At 40.3% G+C, this 18,010-nt stretch overlaps 3 protein-coding genes across 7 annotated transcripts; 1 reads left to right on the top strand and 2 right to left on the bottom strand.

Annotated features, from left to right (window-relative positions):
• Nucleotides 1–32: 32 nt before the first annotated feature.
• Nucleotides 33–5,535, bottom strand: bub1bb (BUB1 mitotic checkpoint serine/threonine kinase Bb). Its single transcript, XM_046062131.1, has 9 exons — nt 5,349–5,535; nt 4,251–4,410; nt 4,072–4,131; nt 3,844–3,988; nt 3,549–3,745; nt 3,301–3,464; nt 1,754–1,947; nt 1,563–1,663; nt 33–1,041 (listed from the first exon to the last, which is right to left on the bottom strand). The coding sequence occupies exons 1-9, from the start codon at nt 5,518–5,520 to the stop codon at nt 777–779; spliced, it is 1,458 nt and encodes a 485-aa protein (XP_045918087.1). The 5' UTR covers nt 5,521–5,535; the 3' UTR covers nt 33–776.
• On the top strand, nt 5,327–10,628 carry zfyve19 (zinc finger, FYVE domain containing 19). 5 transcript variants are annotated; one of them, XR_006827033.1, is made up of 13 exons: nt 5,327–5,727; nt 5,833–5,954; nt 6,047–6,100; nt 6,191–6,354; nt 6,466–6,608; nt 6,741–6,849; nt 7,045–7,263; nt 7,806–7,882; nt 8,111–8,215; nt 8,307–8,464; nt 8,684–8,777; nt 9,501–9,623; nt 9,714–10,628. XR_006827033.1 is itself a non-coding variant. In XM_046062135.1 (13 exons), the coding sequence occupies exons 1-11, from the start codon at nt 5,674–5,676 to the stop codon at nt 8,760–8,762; spliced, it is 1,284 nt and encodes a 427-aa protein (XP_045918091.1). In that variant the 5' UTR covers nt 5,327–5,673; the 3' UTR covers nt 8,763–8,777; nt 9,591–9,623; nt 9,714–10,628. The 5 variants fall into 5 exon arrangements, 4 of the variants coding, with proteins under 4 accessions (XP_045918091.1, XP_045918092.1, XP_045918090.1 ...); XM_046062135.1 differs by having other exon boundaries at nt 9,591–9,623; XM_046062136.1 differs by lacking the exon at nt 9,501–9,623 and having other exon boundaries at nt 9,971–10,628.
• Nucleotides 10,393–17,323, bottom strand: ppp1r14d (protein phosphatase 1 regulatory inhibitor subunit 14D). Its single transcript, XM_046062137.1, has 4 exons — nt 16,925–17,323; nt 11,319–11,399; nt 10,970–11,002; nt 10,393–10,830 (listed from the first exon to the last, which is right to left on the bottom strand). The coding sequence occupies exons 1-4, from the start codon at nt 17,102–17,104 to the stop codon at nt 10,762–10,764; spliced, it is 363 nt and encodes a 120-aa protein (XP_045918093.1). The 5' UTR covers nt 17,105–17,323; the 3' UTR covers nt 10,393–10,761.
• Nucleotides 17,324–18,010: the final 687 nt, after the last annotated feature.

Here is an 18,010-nt window from a genome sequence, read left to right as displayed (position 1 = left end):
CTGCTGTCTAAAAAAAAACCTCCCACCACTAGTCATCAGCCCAACATTTTAACAAGTTTATTGAACATCAAAGACGCACTTCACTCAGACTGAGACATAAAACGCAGTGGAGTCACCTCACTGCAGTAATCTTTAGACTTTGTTGGAAATGTATTGAAATATCTGCTTAAGAAATACTGAGCAAGACAAATCAAAGGCAGCACACAAACAAACACAGTTCTCAAGAACAGTGCAATTAAGAATATGGATAAATGGACCAAGAATGAAATAGTATTTCTGTGGCAGACTTTAGCTGTGGTAGACAAACGTGTTTACTATTTACAAGGAGTTGATATAACATAAACAATACATTCCAGTAGCCCTTTAAATGGTACCATGAAGCCCATGTAGTTTATATTGTTTGTTGATGTGTGGATTTTTATTTCATGCTATTGTCAGTTTTGCAGTTTGTAGAATTTTGTCCCAGATTAAATTACATTGTACAGGTGTTCCCATTATTTGGTCCACTCACTGTATTTTAACAAATCCAATACAACTATTAAATTACTGTGTCTTCAGTTCAAAGGGTTTCCAAAAAGCTTTACCCCTTTTTTGTCTTTTTACCTTTCGGGAAAACTCTATGAATAAAATATTTACAGCAGGATAAAAGCAATACAGTAACTACATGATACTTGCAGATAATATCTTGTCTAAATGCAGGTAAAAATACAATTTTAAAAAAGAACAAAAAACTGTCAGACTTCTTAGATGCATCAGTTTGAAGTACTGGAACTAGCTTAAGCCTTTTCACCTCTGACTTCCTGTGATTCTTGTGCCATTTTTTTGAAGAAGCGCTCCGCACGCAGTTCCTCAAAGCAGAACTCAGTGGCGCCACTGAACAGCAGTTCTTTACAGTACATGCTCTGCTCCTGTAGTTTTCCTGATTCTGCTTCCTTTTGTTGCTGATGGTGTTCCTGTAGTCTCTTTAGAGGAGTTTCCTCTCTGCAGGGCTTACGTGATGATAAAACGGTGTTCACAGCTGAGTTGATTTTACATGGAGTCCTGAGATGCCAAAGAAATCAAAGAAATTTAACTAACATAGGCTGAGAGAAATAAACTATCATTGAAAATAAGTCACGAATAGCTTGAATTGTCTGGCCATCTTTCTAAAAAAAAAAAAAATCACAATTGAAAGTAGGGCTGGGTGATACGGCCAAAGATGTTATCACGATAAAAACATTTCATATCATTTGACATCGATAATTATCACGATAAATGTCAAATCATTATTTCTTTCAAGTTTAAAGTCTGATTTTTGCTCCTTAGTGAAACCTGAAGAAACCAGATGGTTAATTATGTGGTTAAACTTTTCTTAATGATCAGAATGAGAGGTTGAAACAGGAAGTGCTTTACTTCATTATCATAATTGTTGATTAATTCATTTCAGTGCTAGTCATCAATTTCAGGAATCTGGGGCTTCTCATTATCAGGGACCTGAATGTGTGATGTAAATAAAATGTTCAGCAAATACAACCAACAAATCAAAACTGCAGATAAAACTAAAGATTCTTGTAGTCACTCACATCACTGGAGGCTGGTCTGACTCCTCAACAAATGGTTGGAAGGTGGGTTTGGGAGGCGGTGGGGCCATAACGGTATGTCCAAACTTGGACTTCTGTGGCATCTAGGGTACATACACATTAAATTGACATCACTGGTTTACATTTCACACATTTAAATATATTAACACAACACCTGCTTGTTGGTCTCATACCTTGACATCACACCATTTTTCAAGCCTCCGCTCATTCTCCTTTGCCCTGGAAGTGGGAGGGGCCATCCAAGACTCCATCTTAGGCTCTGAAGGGCCAGCACTTTGAGCCTTGTTCTCATCAAAGATCACCAATTGACTGTTTGAAGCATTACTGAGGACAGGGGCAGTGTGTGACTGCAGGCCTCCAGAAATACCTGTTCACAAAACCAATTAAACATCAAAATTAAACAGACCTTTCAATGATAATGTTGATTAGAGCTGGCCAATGACACCAAAAAGTCATATCCCGGTATTGTTAGGCTGACTACCAGTATAAAATTCCACTCCATATTTATATATTTCTACATTTATTCATGTTGACTGTATGTTTATCTACGTGTAGCACCTTATCACCACAGCAAATTCCTCGTATGTGTAAAACACTACTTGGCAATAAAGCCTTTAAAGCCTCCTTCTGATTCTGAAAATATATCTCGGTATTTTCTGCTAAGTATGCACACTCACAGACCTCTGCTGCAAACACATAAGCGCGCCCCGCTTCTTTCAATCTGTCCCTCTCCATGCAAGTCTGCGGTGATTTTCTCCATCAGTAGTAGGCTGTGTTATATAAAGTCGCCAAAAAAAAAAGTGAATTTGTCTTCTGGACTTTTTCTCCCGCAATTTTGTTCACAGCAGCAGCTGCGCTGCATGTTGAGGAGTTGACGTAGCCTATCAAAACAAATCCAACATGGTAGCTAACAAATGACATCTGACTGGTGTGTTCACTGTCGCTTGTCTAACTTGTCCGCGCATTTTGTTCATGGCGACATGTCGCGACTTGTAACGTAATAACTCTGTGTTTCTCTGAAAAATGCTACAATATGTCGCCTAACCTGGGGGGACCGCCAAAGTAAAGTGCATGTTTGGGAAACACTGACTGAAGCGTTGTTTTTCTTTTTACAAGCCAGGCCGGCACTGTGTCTCCCTCCATGTTGTTGAGAGTTTGTGAGAAGACGGCTGCGTGCAGACACAGAGGGAGGGGCGAGGCTGTGCAGTGAGGGAGAGAGAGAGGAGCAAACGCTGGCAGGACTTTATGGAAACATAATAATTAACTCAACATCAAACTATATTGGTATAAACAGTATGGTCTAATTTTATATCTCTTTTGAAATTATATCGGTACACCTCATAATACCAATATATCGCCCAGCCCTAATATTAAAATTTAAAAGCTGCTGGAGCACTGGGAAAATCTGATTACATTTTTATTTTAATATTCAACTTATCCAAGGTGAATACTCGAGAGGATGAAAAGGACTTATCCCCTATTTCCAATGCTGTCTTTTCGTCCCTTCCCAGGAGCACTAATGAACCAGGCAGTATCCATCACCTTGATAACGACTCCACAGATGTTAAAGTCAGCCAGTCAGTCAGAACCGAAGAAGCCTCTTGGATGAGAGGCGAAATGTCTTCAAGTATCTTTAACCAGTTGAATTGACTGATTTCAACCAATCTTGGATAACTATGACCAGGATGACTGAGTATCTTCACAGACATATTCAACTTACTTCTGATTGCAGTCCCAGCTCTGTTGATGGGGGCAATGGCCTTTTTCTTCCCCCTATATTTGAGGTTGGCTAGAGAAACTCTCTCATGTTGTTTAGGCTCATCATCACTATCGTCCTCCTCCACATTCATCATTACCTGTCGGGACACACGTGCCTGCAAAGCCCTACGAATAATACAGATAATTTTGATTATGCCAACATTTTGCATTTTCAAACAATATCTCAAACTTTACAGGATTAATCCATACTTGTGAAACTGCAGGAGCTTATCATGCGGCTCAGCACAATTCTTGAATCCTTCCTGATAAACTAGGTCTGCTTTGCGACAGTTTCCCCGGTTCTCATACTCCTCAGACCAAGCGATGTAGAAGGATGCCTGTGTTACTCCTATTCCCTGCGTTTGCATGTACCTGTAATTGTCCAAGGGCTCTGGGCAGTTCTCTGCCTAATGACACACAACACACATGTATGGCAAAAGTTATTACTGCTGCATTAGTTTATCAAAGTAGCAACAATAGTCATAGGTTAAAATATTACACATACAAATTTGATCCAATGGTCAACATAACGAGGGTCGTTGTGATATTTCTTTTCCTCTGTGAACTTGGTCACAACTCGTTCCAACAGTTTAGCGAGGTTGCTCTCCTTTCCTCCCTGAGGGAAGGTTTGCTCAGTCCACTTAATATACCTGTAAAAGACAGAGCCATGTGAGGATTAAAAACAAAACCTCTCACATTTAAGAGCAGTTTACTGTTTACACATTTGACTTACCGATCCCAAACATCCAGTGGATCATCTCCGTCATACATTCGCAGTTCTGACTCAAAGGCTCTGGAGAAACAAAAAGCCACAAAAGCTCAATCAATATGTGATAACTGCTGTGAAAACGTGTTCAACAGAGAAAATGCCAGCACACAATCCGGGTGCAATGTTTTAAAAATCATCCATACTGTCTTTGCTGGTTGAGGGCAGAGCTGAGTCCGTCCTGTTGTTGACTGAGCGCCTGATGTAAGGCTGATATGTCTCTGCCCCTCCGCAGTGGCTGTATGTTTTCTTTGCTTAGCTCCCATTCAACATTTCCTCCTTCTGCCATTGTTGAAATTAAAACACCTAGATGCCAATAGGCAGACAGACAATCACACAAACATAATCAGTTATTAGTGATTTTAAGAATTTATTAAGTTCTTATTTTCTAAAATATCTTCTTGAACTTGCTCCTGTCTATGCTGATGATCTTTTCAATTATATTCTTTTGAACAAAATTTGCATAAAAGCCTTATTTCTTCTCACTTTCAATTTTGATAATCAACTAATTGTTTAAGTCATTTATCAAGGAAACATGCCGAACACTCTACGTTTCCAACTTCTCCTATGTGAAGATCTACAGCTTTTCTCAGTTTTCTGTAATTGTAAACTTGATATCATTGGATGTTTCACTGTTCGTTGGACAAGACATCTGAAGACGTTTTTTTTTTACTATTATCTTACATTTTATTGTAGGAACACCTATCAATTACATAAAATACTGAAAGATTTATTGATAATAACTTGATTGTTAGGGAATACAATCTAAAACAACCTGGCTAGATTGTATTCCCTTCATTCAAAGGCTTATGGAATAACATCATAAACGTTACTCACACAGGGAGTTGTACAAAGTTTATTTATTATTAACAGTGTATATATATTTATCTTGACATGTAACGTTAATCTTTGACCTTTAACGTTAGCTTCTTACAGCATTGTATAACTAAGGTTGTAAAACAGCGACGTAAGTTGGCTTTCGTATTTAAAGTGTCCCATAACAGTTTTTTTTTTAATTACTATTTATTGTAGCTATTAGTTTACACCCATGACTGAAGGACTTCTCTGCTGTTTCCAGTGTCCTAGCTAACTTACTAACGTTAATGAGTGAATGACGTGGGGGAGCTAACACACTAGCTAGCGAACATTAGCTTTAGCTCGAGATTTTTGGTCGTTGTTCGAAATATTAATTCAGTCAAATATAAACATAAAACTGGTGATCAACAAAATGGTGGTTCTCATACCGCTTCCTATCGTCCTTTTGTCTCTTTTGCAGATTATTACGTGTACAACGTTGCTGCAGGCAAACAGTTCAGCGGTCGGTTCTATGTTTTGAACAAGGACCGCGAGAGAAATTGGAGAAAGCTGATTGGACGAGCCAGACGCAGGAAAACGCAAACGGACGTCACTCCGCATCTTCCGGGATGGTTCCTGTTATGATTATAGAAACGTTGAAATAGGTAGCTAGCTGCCACATTATTGTTCGTAGGGTCACTTTTCTTTTTCATATGTACACGCTAGAGCAGTATAAGTCCGTTTTCTCATGACTCTTAGTCTACACGTGTTGGCATGGACAACCGTTGTTATTGTTGTGCATCAAAGTTCAGTCTCTTCAAGAAGGAGGTAAGATCTTGCTGGCTAATACTGACCACATAGCTTGTGTACGGTAACACATTAAACGTTTTATGGGAAGTAAACGGTGTTATTTACGCTGCAATATCCTCACAGCTTGGCTGTAAGAGCTGCGGCCGCTCCTTCTGCTCCAGCTGTTTGACTTTCAGTGCTGTGGTGCCTCGCTGTGGCAACACCCAGCAGAAAGTCTGCAAACAGTGCCACGGTAATCTGACAAGGTAAAGGTCAAACCATGCAGAAAAATATAATTGTGATTATTAATTTATTATTAATTAACCATTCTGGCTTATCTCAATTTCTGCATTTTTAGTGGGGAATCTCCAAACAGTGCTGAGAAATGGTCTCCTCCCGAAAATTACAAAAAGTCAGTATATGATCAAATGTGAAAAAAGAAATAACACTTTGTCAACACACAGCAGTTTCATGATATCTAAAAATCATGTTTCCTCCACAGACGTGTCGCTGCACTTGAGGCCAAACAGCAGGGACTGTTACAGCCCCTTGCACATGGGGCCAATAGAAACATCAGAGCAGGCCATCTACCTACCAAAGGCCTGAGTAAAGAAGATCAGGCTATTGCTGAAAGACTTCAAAAGCTGAAGGAGGACACTGCCCCAAGTAATGAAATTAGATTTTTATCAGCAACCTTTTTAATTTAATCCGACAAATACATTACCAATATTTTTTCTCTTGGAAAAAGCCATTGTAAGCTTTTTACCTCTTCTTCAGAGTCTATACCCTCTGAGAAAGAGCTTGAGTCTCGCCTTGCTGCTCTGAAAGCTCCCAGTCGGCCAGTGCCTTCTGCAGAGGAGATGGAGGACCGTCTGGCAGTTCTACGGGGTCAACCTCCACCATCTCAAGCTCCTCCACCTGTGAGATAAACCTCTCCCTACTTGTCGACATGGACAGCTTAGAGTATTAAAGGCTATTTAGAAGACACTGCACGTTAAATAGTTTGCTATAATTGCTCACCAGTGAATGTACTTTTGTGCTCATCTGTAAAGGTGCACCAACCTCCGGATAACAGAACTCAGACTGAACAAGCAAATGATTTGATTACTCAGATGACAGAGGAAGTTTCCATAGATAACCAACAATCAAATCCTGAATCCAGTAAGATGTTACTTGTTTCATTAATTTCTCCCACATATCAGTTACTAATTAATGATGCAGTAATATCATAATTTCATGCAGTCATAATAATATATCAGCAGTTAGCATTCTGACACCAAAATTGGACTTTGTTGAGCTACTCTGGGGGGCTTCCTAAATATGCTGAATTTTTCACTGCTATTAATCCCTTTTCAGGCGTAGATGGCTGTATGAATGATCTCAACAAAGGGGAGGAGGGCACATTGGATGAGAATTTGGAGGAGAACCAGGAGGCGGTCAAGCAGCTGGAGGCTGGGAAGGCCCATCTGTTGGAGGAGGCCATGGAGGAGCTGAGGAAGGAGCACCACTCCCAGGATCAGATCCTCCACATGGCCAAGAGGCTGGCGCAGCTGAAGGGGCAGGACCCAGACAAAGGTACATCACACGCAAAGATCATGGTGTACCACTTTCTTAACTGGTAGGTGGTATCCGGTATCCTTACTTCCACATCAGAATGTTAGAAAATATGATAAGAGCTATAGCTGTCAACATTGTGGCCATAAGGCAAGGCATTGAAATACAATTGTTTAATCGAAAATAAACATAAGACAAAACAACAGGAAAGTTACAGTGCAGTGAAAAGCCTTGAATTTTATTTAATTAAAGGTAGTAGCAAAAGTAATAGTAATTCTTAATAGAATTCTGTTAAGATTTGACTCAGACCTGTCCCAGATGACCTGAGAGGTCGGGATTGTTTATAATGTGGCAGAAGATCAGAAATGTATATTGGTCCTAAACCATTTAGTGCTTCATAAACAGTAATATTTTAAAATAAGTTATTTTACAAACAGGAAGCCTGAGCAGCAGCGTTCTGAATCAGTTGCAGTTGTCTGATTGACTTTTAAATAAAAAGTTGTAACAGAAGTGTGAATGTCTTAGAGAAACTGTCATTGTTGTATTTGTACTTTCACCTCTAGTTACTATGGAGGACTTTCAGCATCCTGACAGTGAGGAGGAGACTGAGGAAGAAGCTGTGATGCGAGTGTTAAAGCAGGTCTGGGGCTTAATGCAAAATGAAGTTAATACTGTAATGTATATTATAATACATTTCATTTTATTACTTCTGGGTGCATGTCACACCTCTTAGAGGTGATCTGATCTTTAAACAAACCTGGACCATTGTAGGAGGCCACAAGGGGCTGCTATTTTGCCATTTTAATCATTTGTAATGTGAATTGGAGGACATGCTCTGAAATCCCTGTGTTTCTGATGTTTGTTCCAGCTCTCTGAAGAGGCTGCATTGGATGAAGCCAGTGGCTACAACATACCTTTGGAACAAAGTGGGCCAAAGAACACAGAAGAGAAAAAAACTTATAAGAAGGCACCGGTACAAAACTGCCAAAAAGCAAAATTCATAATTTTTATAAGTTATTTGAGAACATAACATTTAACCCCTGTTGATCTGATGTTTTTTTAAGACCCAGGCTCCAGCACCCAAGAGTAGGATTTCACCGGCTGCATATCAGCCATCAGACAGTGATGAGGAAGAGCTTCCATGGTGCTGCATCTGTAACCAAGACGCCACCCTTCGCTGTCACACCTGTGATGGAGACCTATACTGCAACCGCTGCTTCAGGTAGCATGACATACATTCATTATAACAAGCGCAAGAATAATTCTGGTTTCTGTCTCATAGTAGAGCTTCCCATGGAAATTTTAGGAAGATGCCTGTGATTTGGAATGTATACCATGACCCAGATGAATTGTAGACAGGCTGCTGCCATACTGTGAAGCAGCATGAATATAAAGTATTTAGTGGGATGAATTATCAATCCACTCTCCATTATCTCCCCAGGGAAGGCCATGATAAATATGACAGGATGGAGCATCGCTCCACTAACTACACTGCGCCAAAGAAGAAGAGGAAGACATGATAGTGAGACTGTGCTGTAGGTGTTTGCTTTATCAGGCTGTAGTCAGTCATCACTCTTATACCTGTGCTTTCGACTTAAGTGACCTATTATTGTTAATAAAACAGTGTCTCAGAAGATTTAAACACTACCTATTATGTAAAGCAAGCCGTAACCCTTCATTTTAACCCCATCCTCTTTTATCCAAACTGTCCAAATTTGCTACAAACATGCAGCATCTGCTTTCTGTAATTGCTAACAGATTAACTGAACAACTAAAAAATGATAGGTAACTTTTATGGCGAAGCAGAGACTAGAAATAGACGAACGTTAATGTAAATGTGATACACTTTGTATAATATGAAAAACATAGCTCCTATTTTTTCTGTAATGTATAAAAATAGAGTTACATAATTCTTGCAGAGGCTGCTAGACATTGTTGGTATTTTAGCAAAATGCACAGCTTCTGCACACAGAAAAGTTTTAAAACTGGCCAACCAGATAAGAAGCTTGAAGAAGGTTTTATTTAAAATTTTTTTATGTCACTTGTCCTACTTCCCGAAGGCAACAGAGGCTCATCGTAGACACACTTTGCACTTGTCACCATTTGATTATAACACATACAGAAAGCAGACACATCATGAGCTCATCTTGCGTGATAAGATGCAAGATACAATCCCAGACTGCTATCAGCACTGGACTGAAGAAGTACAGAGGAGTCAGTATAAAAGGATTACTGAGGGCTTTGTTTTCTTTTGGCAGGCACTGCAGTCACTCTTGTAGTCTATGTTTGGCTGTGAGTCTGACATGAGTATTGCCTTTCTTGTCCTTGTGTGTACTTTCATTATAAAGGACGCAAAAGTGTTAGGAGCTATCATCTTTGAGGTAACGCTGCATTCCCTTTTAGTTATATTTTCATTGCTGAAGTTTTTTTAATTTTATTGCTGATATTATCACTCTATGAAAATGTCCCAGGCTGGCAGGCAGTGTTGGAGTATGGATGGCCTGTGTGTCAGAGAAGAGTGGAAGTGAGGGCGAAATTACTATGATGGAGCCCTCAGCTGAAAGACCCTCTATGTATGACAGTGAGATGGCCAGGGTGCAGCTTCATCAGTGTGCATTACTGTGAAGCTAACTGAGGAGAAACCATAATTACACTTTCCTCTAGGGGCTTGCTCCATTAAAGTTTGTATGGAGGCCGTTACCGTGTTTGCCTTTTCTTCCCATGTCAGACTCGCACCGCAGGCAGGAAATGGATGAGGATAATGGGTGCATACTTAATGGACCTTCCTGCTGCTGATTTCACTGTGTTTACTCCTAGACCTGGCATGTCAACGTCTTTATTGTCTCCATCACTCTGTTGAAACATTTACGCCAGACAACAGAAGCTTGCATTCTGGGAATGATATGCTAACAGCTATGCCACACTGCAGTAAAGTCTTGTAGTTGTTCTTGAACAATAGGACAAAATCATTCTTTAAAGGCAAATCAATGTTTTAGAGCTGCAGTAAAAGGAAATTGCGGTAACTGTAGTTTAATTGGTACTGTAAATTGGAATGTTAGTATTTATTTGTGTGGAATAAATAATACCTGATGATACCATACTGTTGAAAATCTGATGTAACCCTTTTGATATCTCATCAACAGACTTGTCTTGAAAATGTTCAATTTTATTTTGACTTATAACACTGCTATCAGAACAAAAATATTTATGTACATAAATAGGCAACAGAAAATGTACAGTCTTACACAAAAGAAACAGTCTGTCTGTGTAATAGTACAACTTTTATCACATGTGCATTATTGGTATATTGATGGGAGACGAGATGTTATAACTGTCCATAAAATAAAGTGAAATAATAAAAAACTATTCAGCCATTCAAACCCCAACTGCTCTGCTGTTAGATTGATGCTGACCCAGGGGGGTGGGGGGACCACACATACAGGCATCCAAACAGTTAACACATGGGGGATGGAAAGATAAGAGCCTCCACCTTGTCTCAATTCTTTATTTGACCTATAATTATTTCTTCAAGGGACCTGACATTTTGCGTAGACCCTTTATCCTGTAGAGCAGGCTGTTGATAAAATCCTGTGGGGAAAAATGGAGAAAATGTTTGGAAACTTTTACACACAAGACATGACAACAGTAACAGTAAAAATCAATGTTTCAAATTGAAATCTTTATATGTTTGCATGTAGCTTCATATATGTTTTTTTTTTTGTCTCACCTCTTTCGGCTTTCCGCATTCTTGCAACAACTCCTAAGAAAGAAAACAAATGCAAATAGTCTCACTAACAGCACTGGACATTGCTTTTTCACTGCAAACATTGCTACATTGCAGAATCAAAATTCTGATTCTGACATTGGATTCCAGCAAGTTAAGTTTGTTAAGCTATTGCCCCACATAGCTAATAGGTATCAGTGAGGAACAAGGTGTTAAAATGTGACTTCAGGTTGACCTTTGTTTGACTAACTGCAGTTTGAACAGTTCCAAGAAGCTGCTTGATATACAAATAACTAGAGATGCAGTGTGAAAAAAATGTTAATTGTTTTTAATTTAACTTGCACATTCTTACCTGCAGCCGGGTTCTCTGCCCCTCGTCCGTCAGCTCCAAAAGCTCATCTATGTCAATCTCTAACTCTGGAATCTCTTCCTCCTGTAAAGGCAGAGAGAAACAACAAACGTTAGGGTTATCGAAGGTTAATATTCCTCTTTCACTATATTGCCCTCACTGCATGCTACATGCAAACATTGTATAATGTGGGCATCTTGCCATCCTTTTAGTTACAGTGGTAGGATAGTCCACATCACTGAGCAGAGTCAATCAGAAGGAAAAGAAAGTGTAAGCTGTGATCCCAGATGTGAGGGAACATGGGAAGGACTTCATTGCAGTCACCTGTGTTAATAGTATTGGCTGTATTGTAAAAGTAAGAATAAACACCGTAATCATTTCTCATAACAATGATATGATTGATGATGTGCTGCACACATGAGCAAAGCTGGAGAACACTGAGGCATGAAGGCAGAAAGGCTCCAGGAGGAGTTGCCACATGTCATCATCAGATTACATGGATGGTTTACCCAGCTAGCATTCAGCTCAGCCATTTCTGAGAGATAATTTCCAGTGGAAGTATTTTCTAAGGAATATATTCATCTCAGCTAGGTTGTCCCACATGGTATGTTTACCTGCATTAATATACAATCAGAAGGGCTGCATGAACTGCAGTATATGAACTAGATGTCTGACTAAATCCCCAAAAGCCTATTTTTCTAAAATGTTAGCCTTAACTAAACAATGGCAATTGGAAGATTAATGTCAACCTAATGTAGATATACATCCAGAGATTGTAAAAAAGGGCACAGACTCTCCAGTTATATATATATAAAAAAAGCAAATATAGCAAAGTAATAAGTTCGTATCACAAGCTCTTAACCGCACCTTTTAACTTCATTTTCAGAGAATGAGCAGTGCTCACTGGAGGAATCCTAGATATCTAGAGTCAGCAGGTGTTCGCTCACATTTGACAAGTGGGGCTTCTTTTTTAAGAGGAATATTTTCCGGTTGGAGAGTTTTCATGGCTGGTGAGGATGGGGCTCGCACAGCTTTCTGGATGAGGAGAGAGCTAATCAATGTGGTGGAAGTGCTGAGTGGCGGAATAGATGGACCCACCTTCAGAGTCTCCTGTGCCCCCCTCTAACTGATACATGCTGCCAGTTTGGACCCCGTGTGATTCTGCTGATGCTTGCAGGACACAAGCACGGCTGCACTCTTGTTTTATTTTGTGTGGTCCATGCTGTACGTTTCTGTGCTGCGTGGGTTTTGTTTTGCCAGCTCTGCTGTGTTAGCCTGTGGGTGGTTGTGTTGTGCTTCAATTGGTTAGGCCAAATGCTGTTTGGTATAAATGAAATAGTCCAGATTTGTTTTAAGAATTGCCCTATATAACAGCCATTGCTCATTATATGTGTTCTGTATATGGTTACATGTTTGCAGTAATCCATTTTTTTCTTTTTTCCTTAACATGCAGCTTCAGCTTGCTATCCACAGTCTGCATGTAGTCCAGAGCTAACATGATGCTAGAGCAGCCCAACAGTAATGAATGTTAGTTATTTCAAAGATTTACTTATTTCTGCTCTTAAATTAGGTGTATTCTCTACCCTCTTGGCATCCAACTAAACATTTTGGGAATAACCATAATTGCTACAATATACTACTATATGCAGTAATGTTAGCATGGGTTGATGTAACAAGGATTAATATTATATTCCCAGTAATTGCACGGAACTTCAAATGGCTATCTGGAGTGGCATATTCAGTAACTAAAGACTGTGAAATGTGAAAGTGTGACCTACTACATCAGTGATGAGTATGGGGACAGTAACAGGGATATACTTTAAATCATGCAGAGCACCACTGAATATCAATGAGAGGCATTTTCACTGAGCTGAGAGGAGCATGTGCATTTACCATGAAGAAATGCTTTCACCCGTCCAATAACTTTCAGGATTTTAAATTGTACGCAGTCACAGTTTTCAACTTGTTGAGAGTTACCTTCATTGTCAGAGCAAAATCCCATTTTAATGTGGCCTCCGGGCAGGAGTGTCTAAGCAGCACTTTTTGAAGTTAAAAGCAATAGACCGAAGCTAAAATGAATGTTGGCGCTAATACTGGAATTCATGAATATCAATTTGGTTCTCAGAGGATTGCAGTTTTAGACAGGCTACACAAACGCAGTCTAAATAAGCAGTTGGATTTTGTTGAGATAAGATGACCTCCATGACATAAGTATATATACAAGTCAGTTCAGAATCGGGAAAGTTTAATCAGTATCCTGAGGTGACCTGTTTTTTCTTCTGTCAGGACTTCTTTGGTTTGGACCTCAAATTTCAAGACCAGCAAGATCATTTAAAATATATATTTTTTGATTTTACTCTTGCAAGTAGGCTACTTGTAGTTTGTTTAAGGCAGTCTTATGCAAATTAAGTTTACTAAAATGGATGATGGTACTGAAAAATCGGTCAGCCCATGCAATACTTTTAACCACAGGGAAATTTCTGAACTTTTAGCAAGATTGTCATTGAGTATTGCTATTCATGGTTAAGTGAAATTATGTAGTATTTTTATCTTAAAATAACAGCTTCAAAATATTTTTGATGGTACACTGACTTTAAATGGGGTGAATAGCGCCTGTGTCCTTGCCACTTCGGCGAGGAGTGCCTGGTATTGTGTAACATTGAAATCCCGGACGGGAAATCTATCGCGAGAGTGGTCTTGTCTTCTTAGCAAAGTAATGTAGTCATAACAAATGCACGTGTACAGGTGTCCTTAGTTACAAAAGCTGTGAATTACACTCTACAGTAGTGCTAACGGTAGAGGTGTTAAATTGCACAAAAAAACAAATCTTACATGATGTTGCTTTAATGATTTTAGTGACACCCCTGACCCATCATCTAGGGCAACACTCAGGCCAAAACTTGTCATTTCCCTTCACTCTAAGGATGTACTGGATATTCGTGTATGATGATCCACCACTAGGACAACATTTCCAGTGCAAAGTCCAGTTCGCTTAGGATGAATACTGAAAATGGGGATATAACATGTTAATTAATGACCATTAGAGGTACTAGACATATTTTGTAAAATCTGGGCTAGGGTAACCAGTTGCTGGATATAGCTTCATACTGACCATACAGATATGAGGGTGGATTTTTTATCTAACTCTGGACCAGAGAGCTAATAAATGTATTTCCCAAAGTATGGATATATTTCTTTATATACTTTTGTTTCCCTGCTTACAGCTAGATTCCTGTAGTTCTCTAAGTGTTCCTTATATGTAAGACAAGAAACAATATTCACTGAACAGTAATGTAAACGTAACATCAAACATAGTGTGGTTCCATTACACACCCTATGTGTTATTATAAGGTAAGGAAAAGCCCGGGAAACCCAGCTGTTCTGAGAAGATGCCAGTGCATGTTTAACTTATCAGACCCTTTCCTTTTCCTGTTAGAGGCACACAGTTCAAAATATTCATTAACTTCACTGAGTGAGTCATGACACAGTTTAAAGAGTGCAAACTGAGTGAGAAGATCCAAATTATATAAGCCACTTCCTAAATTTAAATTAAAACTTATGAAAACACGATGTGATCTACAATACACAAAGTCTTAAAATAATTAACCTTTTGTCAGTGGAAATTTCGATTACTGTCCTGCAGTCTATTAATTTAAGTAAAACAAACATTCACTGAAAGGTGCTCACAGTTTAGTGGCAGTGGGGGAAACCCTGATCTGGGTTACTTTACACACACAAGTCTAAACATTGCTCAACATTTTCGAGTCTACCTGAGAGCTCTGTTTCATTCACACCCCCTTTATTAGTTTACCATTTCTCAAAAGGTGTGAAGTTTGCAAAGGAAGGTGGTCACTCCAGACAGAGGCAGCACTTGTATGAATTAGAGATGCGGCTAAATAATTCAGGTGGTGACACAGGGGACTGATGGTAAATGCTTCCACGCGGAAGACTCTGAGAACCAACAGAGTAACCTTCCCCTGAGCCCCATGCAAAATTCATCGCACCGGCCAGTGCACATGGACAAGGCACAACTAATTCCACACAAGTGGTTGATGCAAATATCCATTATCACAACTTGAAAGTAAAGCCTTACTTTGCACATTGCAAGGATGTAGATTGTACTTGAGCTTATGTTCACTTCATTGCATAATGTCCAGCACTGTCATGATGGAATTATTGCTGTGTTTCACTATCTCATCAATCATACCGAGATCACATCATTCAGCTTGCTGGGAAAACATCTACTAGCTGTGCTGTACATGTGCTGCAAATTTATCCCTATGTTTTATTATGTTAGAACCAGAACATGACGTGGAAATAATTGTATGTTTCTGGGACAGGATCAAAAGAGTCCACAGAGAAAGACTTCAGATCTGTTTTTGTTTTCCACATGTCCTGGTTTCCCCTAATGTGATTTATTCCACCCTCAGCTGTACAAGCATATTATCATTTCCACAGGGAAGAAGGCTTGGGATGTAAATGGAATCAAGCTCATAAAATAAGCATTGTAATGAGGAAAACAGTAGCACAATAACCCTTACTATCTACTTGTGTAGAAAAAGATGAGGCGCAGAGATAACTGGAGGTGCTACTTGACTCTCATTAGAATTTGTTGTATTGAACTTCCATGTCAGCTGGCCAGTCATGCTCACGTTCTGCAGCGTTAGTATAAGCCATTTTCAAAGGGCTCCCTGGCAGAGTAAGGGGATGCCAGAGAAAGAGAGGTGGCTACAGGCCATCTGCAGCCAAGGGTCTCTGTGTGGTTCGAGAATTAAATGAGAAACAGTTTGTCTCTGCCTTCTCCGGCATGAAACGTAGGCGGTGTTGTCATCGGATCTGCATCATCATTAGGAAGCTCATGCTCCCTAACAGACACCCCTAATTCCACTCTGCCATGCTGCCTCATGTGGGCGATGAGACATCTGTTGCCATGGTTTCCCCTTAGAGAATGCCAAGCAAATCAATATGTATCCTCCGACATAATTGGACTGTATCCCACCTTACAGGAGTAGAGTTATGAATGTGTGTGTGTGTGTGTGTGTGTGTGTGAGCTGGCTGATGTCTCCTCATAATCCCCTGTATATTACCATCTATGCAATGAGGCCATTAATTAGGCACACTATGGAAATATTGATGACACAATTCCAAATTACAACTCATTTTTACATAGCACATGGGCTGTGTTAGTATTAACTGCATATGATGATGGATGGATGGCAATTTATAGGGGCACTCATGCATATTTATTGAGTGACTGTGTCCACAATAATGGGTCTGCATATCCCAGACACACATCTTAAATCAGACGTCATTTCTTGGAAAAAGTCACTCTGGTGGAACACCACGGTGCACACCACACAGCTGATTCTGCTGTCAGGTCGATGACACATGAGGGTTCCTGTGCCAAAAATTGCAGCCATGAAGCAAAACTGCTTGCTTCCCACCCACTGCTCTTTTAGGATCGCTTTAATCTCTCATACATGACGGATAGCCCACCACTGGCACCTAAGAGCAGTTCCCTGCCTCCGTTGCTCTTCTCCCTCACCTCCTCCTTCTCTTCAGGCAGTGTGCGTCTGAGTGTGTGTCTGTGTGAGCCAGCCCTACCCTACCTCACAGTCAAATAGGAGGTGCAGCTGCCCGTCGATCCACTCCTCGATATCCAGCCTCCTCTGCAGGTCCTTGCGGTTGTATTTCACTGTCAGCTTTCCCAGCTTGCGGTGCGCCGGCTCCTCTGTTTTGCCCGTTGCCTGGAACATCACCCTGGACTGGGTGCTGGGGTCTGATGCCATGGCTGCCACGGCCTCGGGAGAACCGTGGAAACACACTGAGCTCACACACACACACACAGACAGACAGACCCACAGGCTCTGACACGTTTGTTTTGCACACCAGCTCGCCTGCTCTGTCTCTATCGTCGCTTTTCCGGTGGGCTGCTGTCCCACGCGTAGCTCTTGTTATCTTGTTGACTGTTTCTGCTCTCCCTCTCTGTAACACTGGCTCTGGTTCTCTGCCTGTCCTCCCCCCACTCTTTCCCTCTCACTGTCTTGCTCTCCTTCCCTCCTCCTCTTGCAACACCCACTGGCTGCACTATCAGGAGGATGGTAATGAGATATGCCTATGTGTGAGTTTGTGCATGCTCTTGTGTGTGTGTGCACTCGCACTTTATGGGGTGTGTGTTTGCTTTTTGCTCTCTGTGTTATAGCAGGTGGGAGAGCATAGGTCACTTACAGCGATTAAAAACTGGAGAAAGGGTGAGAGGGCAACCACAGCAATTAAGTTAGGAATATTACTACATGTCTTACAGACATCACAAAATATAGCAGTGTGTGTGTGTGTGTGTGTGTGTGTGTATGTGTTTACTTTAATATGTTTGTACTTTTGTTCCTTTATCTCTAATCATATGGTTTTTGGCATCTACATCCCAACACACCATATTATTCTAATATTCACTCAGTAAGAGAGTCTAAAGTCAACAGGGTTTGACATGCTAAGGGCTCTTGTGTTCAGAAACACATCCAACAATAGCTGGCTCCCCCTGACAGGTGAGCCAGGGTTCCTCTAGTGTGATAGCTGCCTTGTCCTTTATAACAGACTTTATCAGGTGTACGTTTAATAAGCCTTGAAGTCAAATTGGCATCCTCGGTTACGAACCCCTAAATAATGGATGAACTGGAGAGCACTATTTATGGCTGTTC

Source organism: Micropterus dolomieu, linkage group LG11, assembly GCF_021292245.1.
Source record: "Micropterus dolomieu isolate WLL.071019.BEF.003 ecotype Adirondacks linkage group LG11, ASM2129224v1, whole genome shotgun sequence".
Lineage (NCBI taxonomy): Eukaryota > Metazoa > Chordata > Actinopteri > Centrarchiformes > Centrarchidae > Micropterus > Micropterus dolomieu.
The sequence above is the reverse complement of the archived record's forward strand: the minus strand, read 5'-3'. Positions and strand labels throughout refer to the sequence as shown.

What these genes read in the sequence shown, in the direction of transcription:
- bub1bb (XM_046062131.1), bottom strand. Translation starts at nt 5,520, where the DNA reads ATGCGGAGTGACGTCCGTTTGCGTTTTCCTGCGTCTGGCTCGTCCAAT. An exon ending in GCCCTCAACCAGCAAAGACA is followed by an intron (nt 4,132 to 4,250) that starts GTATGGATGATT and finishes TTGTTTCTCCAG; the next exon opens with AGCCTTTGAGTCAGAACTGC. An exon ending in TTGACCATTGGATCAAATTT is followed by an intron (nt 3,746 to 3,843) that starts GTATGTGTAATA and finishes GTGTGTCATTAG; the next exon opens with GCAGAGAACTGCCCAGAGCC.
- zfyve19 (XM_046062136.1), top strand. Translation starts at nt 5,674, where the DNA reads ATGGACAACCGTTGTTATTGTTGTGCATCAAAGTTCAGTCTCTTCAAG. An exon ending in ACAATCAAATCCTGAATCCA is followed by an intron (nt 6,850 to 7,044) that starts GTAAGATGTTAC and finishes ATCCCTTTTCAG; the next exon opens with GCGTAGATGGCTGTATGAAT. An exon ending in TACTGCAACCGCTGCTTCAG is followed by an intron (nt 8,465 to 8,683) that starts GTAGCATGACAT and finishes TTATCTCCCCAG; the next exon opens with GGAAGGCCATGATAAATATG.
- ppp1r14d (XM_046062137.1), bottom strand. Translation starts at nt 17,104, where the DNA reads ATGGCATCAGACCCCAGCACCCAGTCCAGGGTGATGTTCCAGGCAACG. An exon ending in ACCTCCTATTTGACTGTGAG is followed by an intron (nt 11,400 to 16,924) that starts GTAGGGTAGGGC and finishes CTGCCTTTACAG; the next exon opens with GAGGAAGAGATTCCAGAGTT. An exon ending in AATGCGGAAAGCCGAAAGAG is followed by an intron (nt 10,831 to 10,969) that starts GTGAGACAAAAA and finishes TTTTCCCCACAG; the next exon opens with GATTTTATCAACAGCCTGCT.